A 10,939-nucleotide genomic window follows, 5' to 3' on the forward strand; every position below is an offset into this window, starting at 1 on the left:
GGCACAGCCATGGAGGGGGATCGTGCAACATCCAGGCGGGACAGTGGTGGAAACTCAATCGGGAACCATAGGTGAGCTTGAAGGGAGCGGCTGGTTGCCCGCCGCTGGCGGGAGCCTATGAGCGCCCGGGGGACGCGCCCGTTGTTCCTCGGGCTGTGGGACCCCCGGGCTTGGGCTGGGCTGGGCTAGGCACTGTGCCGCCCGCCCCGCCCCTCCGGCCGCCCGTGCACCGCGAGCGAGCCGCCTGCGACGGCGCCGGGCGCGCCGGGGCACCGCGCATCGCACCGCTCCCCGTGACCATAAAAGGCTTTGGGAAGTACCCAAACCAGACGGGACCTCTTTTAAAAATTATTTTTTTTAAATTATTTTTGCGTTGAAACCGGTCCAGGCGGGTTTAGGAGCGGGGGGCGGTGACACAGCCCGAGCGCCTGGGAGCGCTGAGGCGGCGCAGCCCGCGGCGGGGAGCGGGGCGGCCGCCCCTGCTCGTTGATTGAATCCTGGTGCCTGCCCAGCTCCGCTGGCGGCGCGGGCAGGGAGGGGCGGCGGCACGCCTGGAATCCGGCAGCTGCCGCGGGGCCGGCGCACGCCCGGGAGCGTGGGCAGGGCCCCCAGCGCTCCGCGGGGGAGTTCCCAACCCGCTTCTCGCTTTTCCTCCCTTAGTTTTGGGAAGTAATAAGTGATGAGCATGGCATTGACCCAGCCGGAGGCTATGTCGGTGACTCAGCGCTGCAGCTGGAAAGGATCAATGTCTACTATAATGAATCATCTTGTAAGTGCGGGACGGGGAGGGGAGTGGGACAGGAGACTCCGTGGGAAGGGGCACCGGAGTCTGGAAGACAATTGCACATCTGTCCGCCTTCCTCGCATTCCATTAGGTCCCCTAGCTGTGCCCGGCTCAACCCACTACACGCAGAAAATACTATCTACTTTCTTACAAAGTGTTAAGATAATTGGGTGTTATCTCCGCAGACAGAGAGAAGTGGCCCAAGGGACTATCCTTAGGGTCTGGATGTTTTTTATTTAGCACAACGGTTTGCTCTTCTAACACATGATTACTTCATCAGATGCATCTTGTCAATTACCTCAAATGAAACGGTTGGTTATATGAGCCTGCATCTGTAGTACTCTCTCTCTAATTTCATGAATGAGAGGGTTGGGCCGTAGGTAATAGAGAACTGAACAGTAACTCATTAATGGGATGCCAGAGGTGTCCAAATCCCCTGAGTCAGTCTGGTGTTGGAAGGTGTTAACAGTGTAAAATGGAGATCTTGAGTCCTTTGGTCTGTTCACGCGAACCTGCAAGTGTGAATGTTTCATCTTTTGTCCAGCTTGGGTTAATTCATATTATTTAACTGAGTTTGCTTGAACAACTTCAATTTGATACGGATTTTTTATTTTGTGCTTTGTGGTAGATACACTGTTTACCATGTACACCAAGTAGCTCTTTCAGTGGATGAGAATCCTTCAAACATTAAAGTTTGTGAGATGTATTAGGATCATTTGAACATAAACACTTCACCCCCCGTTATTCACCTACTCTGTTATAAAGAACACGTAAACTATTTTTTCTAATCAGAAACTTCCCTCCCTCATATCTGTTGCTAATAAAGATCTTACAGAATGTTATATACCATGTATAGAACCCAAAAGATGTCAGCTCTGTTTTTCAAGCTGTATTGATTTGTTGCTAGAGTGCTGGGTTTTTCACCACCATGACTTTCTGTACAGGAAGTACTTGTATATGTATGAACTATGTATTAGAGTAACAGTATGAGACATATTTCTGTATTAAGGGCTATAACTCTGTCAGAGCATTAAGGGCATGCTTGCTTTTTATTGCAGCCCAGAAATTTGTACCGAGAGCAGTCTTGGTGGACTTGGAGCCGGGAACCATGGATAGTGTGCGATCCGGTCTTTTTGGTCAGCTCTTTCGGCCCGATAATTTCATCTTTGGTATGTGGATGTTACATTTTAAAAACAGAGCTCTTTTTTGTAAAAAACAAAGCAGCGGTTTGATTAGCAAGTGAATGGTCAAAAAGCATTTAATCTCTTTATTCCAAAGTGATCCTACTGATAAATCCTAATAAGCTAACAATGCGATTGCAATTATCTGTAAGTCAGTCAAGAGATCCCGTTAACTGAAAAAGTCATTCTTCTGTTAAATCATTCCTTCAATTAGCAAACTGCTGAGAGTTTCCTATGGTATTCAGATAAAGTACATTTGCTTTCCATATATGTGAACTCCAGAGAAATCCTGAGGCCACTTCTTTACAACAAAATGTATGGAAATTCTGCAGAAAAATGGAGGGGCGAGGGAAAACCTCAACCACAAACCAACTGGACTACTCTTCACTTGAATTCTTATTAAATGCTTGAGCACTGAATTGTTTTTAGGCTGTGTAATTAAACTTTTTCAGTAGATCCTTACAGTATAGTAATAGTGGAAGAAGACCAACTGTAACATGGAAAACACTGTCATTACTGGTTTATTTTCCAGCATAATGAGAAGCAGTCTGAGAGTATGTGTAGAACTGGTTTTGCAGTGTTCTTGCAGAGGGTTGGTTTTGCCTTTACTGTTCTGCTTTGGAATTCTGTGGTACTTTCCATCTAAGCTTAAAAATGCATATTACCCTTTCTGAGCAGCCTTATGAAGTACAGAGGCATTATCAGTTCCTTTACACTAAAGGAGAAACGGCATATTTCTGAAACGGGAAGTCTGAATGAAAGCTACCATGAGAACTCTCGTGTCCTTTTGGTTTCCAAGTCTGCACTAGCCACAAACATTTCCTTCTGACAAGGCAAGCTTAGGTTGGAACTTAGTTTGGTATATCATGTCAACATAAGGAAGGAACAATGCCAAGGACGGACAGAGAAAAGATAAACATTATTTGGGTGGTATAAAACAAACTTAAGCCTAGGTTGTTGCTGGTGAGGTGGGAAGTAAAGAAGCCATGCAGAGTTCCTTTAAGTCTTTGACTCAAAACTTTTAATGCTATCGCCTGTTGTTCTCCTGTAAATTCCATGGCAGGGATGTTAAGGGTCTCTTCCAAAGGATCTCTGTTACAACATGTAGAAGTAAGCTTAGGGAGAAAAGCCATAAACATAGTCAGCTTTATGAAGTATGTTTCTATATTCAGGTTTCTCCTTTCATTCCCTTTCCCCTGCATGGACCACATAAGCCCTCTGAAAGTGAATTCACCTGACCTATGGAAATACCTGAACTGGAGCTTTGCAGTTTGGCACCCCACCAGTAAAACCAGAGCAAAATCAATTCAGAATGTCTTCAACAATAGTCCTGTTAACTGTACTCCCTTCCTGCCAAGATAACAATGAACCAACAGCATGTGATCAACTCGTATCTGACAGAGGCCCCTGCCAGCATCAGGCACTGTCCTCCCAACCTGCTGAATAATGTAGAATGGCTGAGCGCTGAAGTAATGATCTTCTGTGTCAAAAGCCAACAAAGCATTTTGTTTTCTCTTTTAAAAATCTGGCCTGGGCCCACAAAGGATTTTGTGGCAGAAGCTGGCAGTCCCACACTTGCTGTACCCCAGGCTGTTAGGGTTCATTCTGATGGAGATGTTTTCCACCTCTGCAAGTAACCATGGACCGTCAGTCAGGATTTCATGCAGGTATACTGAGTACATGATCACATATTCCAGATACGGGAATTTATCTCAGACCAGCAGGAGATTTGAGATGGATACAAAACAATCCTTATACTTTAATGCTTGTGTTGACAAGGTAGTGATCTGAACGTGAAGAAGCACAGTGGAACGATCTTGCTGTATGAGCCGGCAGGTCTCCTGGCCTTCTTACAGCATACAGTTGCCCACCAAGAACTGCTCTGAACTTTGATGTATCTCTTCCCGTTAACCAGTTTTCATTTGTACGTTTTTGCATTTGTCTTTCTTTTTTGTGTACACCCTTGCTAGATTTGCTACATAGATACCACTTCAATTTAAATTGTATGAACTGGTGGGAGCAAACACAAAATGGCTGTCAGGCAGTCACAGACAAGTTCTGCAGCAAGGCTGTTCACAATAGGCTTCTAAGCATTAGTATACAAACTACTGCCCTTTCTTACCAGGTTTGTCTTCTATTTGAAGCTGTGAAGAGAGGAAAGGAGTGAGAGAAGATTGCAGAAAACAGTTGTCATTTTAGGGATTAAAAAATATATTGACTATTCACAAATGGCTTCTCTGCATGTGCAGCTCAACCTGAATGTCTTTGATAACCCTACAGTGTGCTGTAAAAAGAAAGTGATAGAAGGATCTGGAAGTGCCAAGAGTGCAGATAAGTTGTGGGGTTGCTTCGTGTAGACTTCTTTAGATCCTGGCAAACGTACAGTGAGAAATGACAGAGGCAGTATGCTAGAGACGGGCTGCGTACAACGCAGAGCTTCCAAGACTGGCAAAAGGTTTGCCAAGTCCCGAATTTTGTGGACACAGGCTCGTTTTCCACCTAGAGAATTTAGTCCTGGTGAAACTTCATAATTTTTGTGTTTGCTTAGGATTTTCAGAGGTCAGGTAGGTGGACACCTGATAAGTGGAGGCCATCCAGTAGAGTTTCGCAGGATAGGAGTCAGGATTTCCAGGTGTGTGGCAGTCTTGGCACCTCCAGACCGCACTGTATTGTCATGGAGCTTCCAGGGCTTATTTTACATGTTGCATGTGGTGGTAGTGATGGTCTTACAGTGCTGGAAATACAAGATTACTGGGTATAAACAGCAGAAAATTTCCAATGAAAATGTCGGAGACCCTAGGCACATGACTGACTAGTGGAAGAAGTGCAGTGTTATCACAGTAGTAGCCAATAGAGGGCTGGAGGGAAGCCATTAGTTTTGGTGTTGGCAGCCACTGGTACAGTTTAGATACAGAGGTTGTGATAGTGCAATAGAGAGAGTTGGTATGGCTGGAGTTGTGTGGGCATCCTGGAATTTGTGTGATGCAGAGTAAGGCTGAGGGAGTCTAGTACACTGGAGGGCCCAAAGGAGGATATGTCCACCTCTGCGTTAGTCATGCTACCTTCTAAATTTTGCAAACTTAATCTGCAAACAAAGCAAAAGCAAGTAAAATCAGTTTTTACTGATTTTTTTTTCCCCCATGAAAATAAAATTTTCACATTTGTTAGAGTAATTGCCATTCTCCTCTTACCTTGTGTTTTGTTCCTATTCCCTACTTCTTATCTCACTGCCCACTGAGGAAGAACAACACGTTGTTTACACAAGGGGCAACCTATAAGATAAAGTCCTAAACTCAGAAGGATCCTAACAGAGCTAAATTCTGCATTTTGGAGTGATGTCTGTTTGTTTGTGTGCATCCTGACATGCTGCCCTATCTGTAGTAGGGGATCTGCTCAAGCAGACTGCAGATGGTTACAAACATATTTAATTCTGGAAGGATATTACTATGTGCTTTGCCCAGCTGGACAGGAAGTGGTGAGCTCCCTGGGCTCAAAGAGTGAAAAATATAGCAGCATATAGAACAATGCATTAACTAACCAAATACATCATGAGGAAACCAAGCATTTATGCAGTGAAAATAAAGTGCATAATATTTAAAAAATATCCCAGCCAGCAGTTTCCCTGGTTGATATGTTTGGCACCAACACAGTGCACTGGGAATTGAAATGAGACATGGTAAGAGGAAGGGAGGAGAAGGTCTTGGAGAACAACTCAGGATTTGTCAGCTGTACACTTAATTCTGAAACTACTGCTCTTCCTGAATACCACTCACAGGAGTACACTGAGTGAGTTCAGAGGCACAATGTATGTATATAGTAGTCACTGTGAGGAACAGGAATGTTAAAAAACTGATCCCCTGTTTAATCCTCTTTGTTATCTAAGTAATAACAAAATGGTGGCATAGCAAATGATCTGGACTGTTCATCTTAATAAACTGAGTGGCACACAAAAGGAAAATAGCCTTGTGGAAGAAAAGAAGAGATTGATGAAACATCAGCCATCCAATTTTGCAAGTTGCTTTGCACATCCTGAAGAACAGTGAGTTTGTAGGGAAACCAGTAAAACCTAAAAGGCAATTAACTTCCACGTTTTTGAAGTAATGGTCTTGAAGCTTCTTTTGATCAGTATTTTCATTCATGAAATTAAAAAAGCTTAAAAGTTCCTGATATAACAAATTAAATAGGACTTGTGAGGCCCAGCTTTATTCTTGAATGACAGTGTTTGCTTCTGTGCCTTGTAGAACAGTCCAAGAACCTTTAATTTAGAAATATATATCTGTGGTTTAGATTTGTATGCATCATGGTCCTTATAGACAGGAGGTTCTTTAATACTAAAGAGTCATCTTGTGTTTACAGAAAAATCAGGATTGGAAGTGTGAAAGCTTTCAAAAGAAGGAGTCAAAGCTACCTTTGCATTTATGGAAGGTAAAATGCCAAAAAAGAAAAAAAAATGCCCAAAGACATAAATGAAAACTACCAGATACTAAAAAATTTATGTTGATACTTCCAGTAATAATATAATATTATATTTATATATATATGAGAGTAGGCAAAACTGAAGACCACAGTTATCTACCTGACAGATTTATAGCAGCTTTTGTTACAGATATTAATCCATCCAGCATACAAATATCAAACCTTACCAATAATTTTATGGGTTTTTTTTCCTGTCGTATGTTATTTTAGGACAAACTGGTGCCGGAAACAACTGGGCTAAAGGACACTACACAGAAGGGGCAGAGTTGGTCGACTCTGTACTTGATGTAGTAAGAAAAGAGTGTGAACACTGTGATTGCTTGCAAGGATTTCAGCTCACTCATTCCCTGGGAGGAGGGACAGGATCTGGCATGGGAACCCTACTCATCAGCAAGATACGAGAGGAATATCCGGACAGGATAATGAATACCTTTAGTGTCATGCCCTCTCCAAAGGTTTCTGATACAGTGGTGGAGCCTTATAACGCTACGCTTTCAGTCCACCAGCTGGTTGAAAATACAGATGAAACCTACTGCATCGACAATGAAGCTTTGTATGACATTTGCTTCCGCACCCTGAAGCTCACCACTCCAACATATGGTGATTTAAACCACTTGGTTTCTGCCACCATGAGCGGGGTGACTACATCGCTGCGTTTTCCAGGCCAACTAAACGCTGACCTCCGGAAGCTGGCAGTGAATATGGTCCCCTTCCCACGCCTTCACTTCTTCATGCCAGGCTTCGCTCCTTTGACAGCCCGAGGCAGCCAACAGTACCGAGCACTCACTGTTCCAGAGCTCACCCAGCAGATGTTTGATGCCAAAAACATGATGGCAGCCTGTGACCCAAGGCATGGCCGATATTTGACAGTGGCTACCGTCTTCCGTGGTCCCATGTCGATGAAGGAGGTTGATGAACAGATGTTGGCCATCCAGAACAAGAACAGCAGTTACTTTGTGGAGTGGATCCCAAACAATGTCAAGGTGGCAGTGTGTGACATACCTCCCCGTGGCCTCAAGATGGCTTCCACGTTCATTGGCAACAGCACTGCTATTCAAGAGCTCTTCAAAAGGATCTCGGAGCAGTTTTCGGCCATGTTCAGGAGAAAGGCCTTCCTCCACTGGTTCACAGGAGAGGGAATGGATGAAATGGAATTTACAGAAGCAGAAAGCAACATGAATGACCTGGTTTCAGAGTATCAGCAATATCAAGAAGCAACAGCTAATGATGGAGAGGAAGCGTTTGAAGATGATGAGGAAGAGATCAATGAATAAAGAAATTAAGTGTGCAATTTTTTTTCCAGACCAAGCTCTCAATTCTCAATTTCTGATAATTAGGCTTGTAAATCCATATTTATGTTAAAAAAAAAAAAAAGGGAGCATGAATTTCAGATGTTAAGAGGTGCTCTTCAGAGTCCATTGAGATCACTGAGAACATTCAGCATTTCTGGAAATCGGGCCATTTCTATTCATGAGACAAATGTAAGGCATTCAGTTAAGGCTTTGGCCTAAGAGTCTGAACACAGAGATTGCTAGTTTGGGCTCTTTTTTTTCCAAACAGGTTGTCATCCCTAAAGTTCTAGAAGAGAAGATGTAAAATAGGCTTGAAAATCTACAAATTAGAGCTGCGCTATTTTCATCCAGTTATGGGTAAGAAAATCTTGTGGGTTTGAAGCACTCATTCTGTACCAAATGTACACTACTGAACTGCCAGCAACAAAATTTATTCATAATAAAAAGAAGAAAAAGTTTTTTCATATTCTATACAGTAACTACTGACAGTGATATTTGATTTCAGTCCTCTGAAACCAAAATAAAAATTATTAGTATCCTCTCAAGCAGAAGTGTTTTGGGTGGTCAATGCTACATAAATATCCAGTGAACTGCAGGCTAGAGGCTGGATTTGTGACTTGACCACAGGTTATATACATGAAGTCTATCAATTTGTGATGAGTTCTTCATGGATCCCCAGGATTTAAAGAGACACCCCAGTATCTTGCTGGTCCCCTGTCTTTCTGACTATCACCAGTTGCAGGTGCTATTCTTATCCCTATTCCACCAACCCATATAGCTGAAATACAGATATTCCACAGATGATGGTGGGAGAGGGGATGTAGGCTACGTGTCAACAGATCTCGCTACCTAGGTTTGTAAGTTCAGCACACCTATAGATGCTGTGCATGTCTTGCTACCAAGATAAGTTAAAATAACTGGACAGATTAAGGTTGAAGTACAAGAGCATTTATCCACAATATTCAAAACTGCTGGCAGAATTAAAGATGAACAACAGGTTTAGCTGCTCACACTAAAGGCAAACCAGAAAGATCTCTGCATAAGCCAGCTGACAAAGTGATTGTTGGGCATTTGCTCTTCGTGCATGCTTTATGTTTCTGCTCATATCAATTAAACGGCCCTTCTCCATTAGAGAGCCTCCACCAGAGAACACTCTGTCTACATGGAGTGTCTTATTTAGGTCAGTTTCTAGGCAACAGAACAAGCAAACAAAGGAGAAACCCTCCGGAAAGCCAAACTTTAAATGTTTCAGGAACTCTTTGTTTTTTCTTCTTGCCTTCAGAAGCACTTTCCAAGCAAAACGTGTTGCTCAATACTTAAAAAGGCACTTTACAAACTTAGTGTAATTTCTAAAGATCCATTGCTCCTGACAACATGATGTTATGTTTTGTTAGTTTGGGATTCAGGGAATGACACAGTGTTTTATGAAATATATGAACCAGGCTACTGTTAATCACTTGACCTGAAGCTGTCTTCCTGATTCTATGCCACATAGAAATGGAACTAAGTTAGCTTTAATCAAGTACAAGTTTTTCATGGTAACATAAAGTGACTTCAGGGGTTGAGACACAGCTGCTGGAACATACTGACCAAATTGGCTTTGGCATAGGGGTGTGGGCAGAGACTAGCTGATTGTCTTTAGGAGAGTCATAATGGAGGCAGCAAATTCGCAGGGGCCACGTTCGTTGCAATGTCTAGAGATGCCTAAAGGATTTATGAACAGCATTTTGTAAATGTGAGATGTGGCTATGTATTAATCACAGCATGAGATAAAGTTATAACACAATATGCATTAAAGAGAATTAACATGTATCACCAACACAAAGCAAAAGCAAAATCTATTGGGAATAAAGCCATTAAACTTCAAAGTTTAGTTGATTCTTTGTAAATGGCAGGTTATTGTCTTCACAAGGGAGGAGAATGCATTACAGGCTCAGAGCTTGCTATCACACAGCTTTCCAATTAAAGCACTAGCATTGTTACTTCCAAATGAAATAGAACTAACCATCTTACCACTTGTGGAACTGCGTTTTATTATAATACAAAATTCATACCTAGGTCCAAGCCATACGTTTTTATATTACTGTGGGAGAAAAAAGAGTTCATACTTTAAAAATGCCAGGAATCCTGGCATTCCTAAATAATCGAGTGATTCACCTGGTGAACCAGCCTGTTCTTTATTGCTTTTTGTACACTTGATGCAAAATGCAGAATATAGACTCTTGAGGCTGTGAAATCCAGACCTGACAGTGTTCTCTGATCCTGCTTTGACTCACCCAGTCTTTCACGTGTTTACTTGCAACTGTTTGGTGTGAATTTCTAGAATGTGTGGAGGAATTTCTAGAATGTGGGGGAGGAAAACTAATGCCCTCTTTAGAAAAAAGAGACAAATCTTCTATTTGATCTTAGAGGGGAAATACCCAAGCCACCAAAATGAACCCAGGAACCAGTGGTAGGAACATCACAGGAGGACCAGCTTACATATAGGCAGTAAGAGAGGCCTGGGAAGCACAAATGTTTCCTGTTCCTCTTCAGTCAGCCAACTCTAATCATCTTCCTTTCCTGACATACAACTGAAAATTGTTTTAGTAACGGGCTTAGTGAACAATTCCTCCAGCTGCCCTTCCTTTCAAATAACTTCCTGCTTTTTGCTTGGAAATCTCTGATTTTGAAATCTGCATGCTGAGTCTCACCTAGCTTTGTTCCTCTTCCTCTCACATTCCTCGCCTATGTGTTTTTCATTTCCCCTCTAAATTTTCAGCCTAGTCTCTTGCACCTTTTATTTCTCTGTCTTGGCCCACCTTCATTTTCTCTCTTTTTTAACTGCTTTGCACCTGGCCACAGGAAATACCTAGAAGCAGGCTGCCAGGACAAGCCAGACATGCAGAAGCCTGGAAGTGCAGCTCTTAGCACCGCCCAGATGCAGACACCTGTGTCAGCGCTAGGATGAGAAGAAAAAATAGCAACTTACACCACTCGAAAACAGGGAGTGGGTGAGGTGTTGCATGGAAAGAAGGTGTGGTATTGGAATCTAACCTGATGGGCCAGCTCCTTTGCAAAGTTGCTCCGGGCAAAGCCAGCAAGGAATTGGGCAGGCCCTTGGCTTCGACATGACAGCCCTTGTGCATTCCACCTTAACCAAGCCACCTTGGGCTCTTCATCTCTCTGCATCCCACAATTACTGCTCTCCATTCCTTCTCTTGCAC

At 43.0% G+C, this 10,939-nt stretch overlaps 1 protein-coding gene across 1 annotated transcript; it reads left to right on the forward strand.

Moving 5' to 3' along the window:
• Positions 1 to 664: 664 nt before the first annotated feature.
• On the forward strand, positions 665 to 8,154 carry TUBB6 (tubulin beta 6 class V). The gene is made up of 3 exons (XM_008925566.3): positions 665 to 769; positions 1,843 to 1,953; positions 6,652 to 8,154. The coding sequence occupies exons 2-3, from the start codon at positions 1,893 to 1,895 to the stop codon at positions 7,713 to 7,715; spliced, it is 1,125 nt and encodes a 374-aa protein (XP_008923814.1). The 5' UTR covers positions 665 to 769; positions 1,843 to 1,892; the 3' UTR covers positions 7,716 to 8,154.
• The last annotated feature ends 2,785 nt before the right edge of the window (positions 8,155 to 10,939 follow it).

The sequence above is a fragment of the Manacus vitellinus genome, unplaced genomic scaffold (genome assembly GCF_001715985.3).
Source record: "Manacus vitellinus isolate BGI_N305 unplaced genomic scaffold, ASM171598v3 scaffold_1_pilon, whole genome shotgun sequence".
NCBI classification, from domain to species: domain Eukaryota; kingdom Metazoa; phylum Chordata; class Aves; order Passeriformes; family Pipridae; genus Manacus; species Manacus vitellinus.

Coding starts and splice junctions, on each gene's coding strand:
- TUBB6 (XM_008925566.3), top strand. CDS start 1,893: ATGGATAGTGTGCGATCCGGTCTTTTTGGTCAGCTCTTTCGGCCCGAT. Junction 1,954..6,651: donor GCCCGATAATTTCATCTTTG/GTATGTGGATGT, acceptor ATGTTATTTTAG/GACAAACTGGTGCCGGAAAC.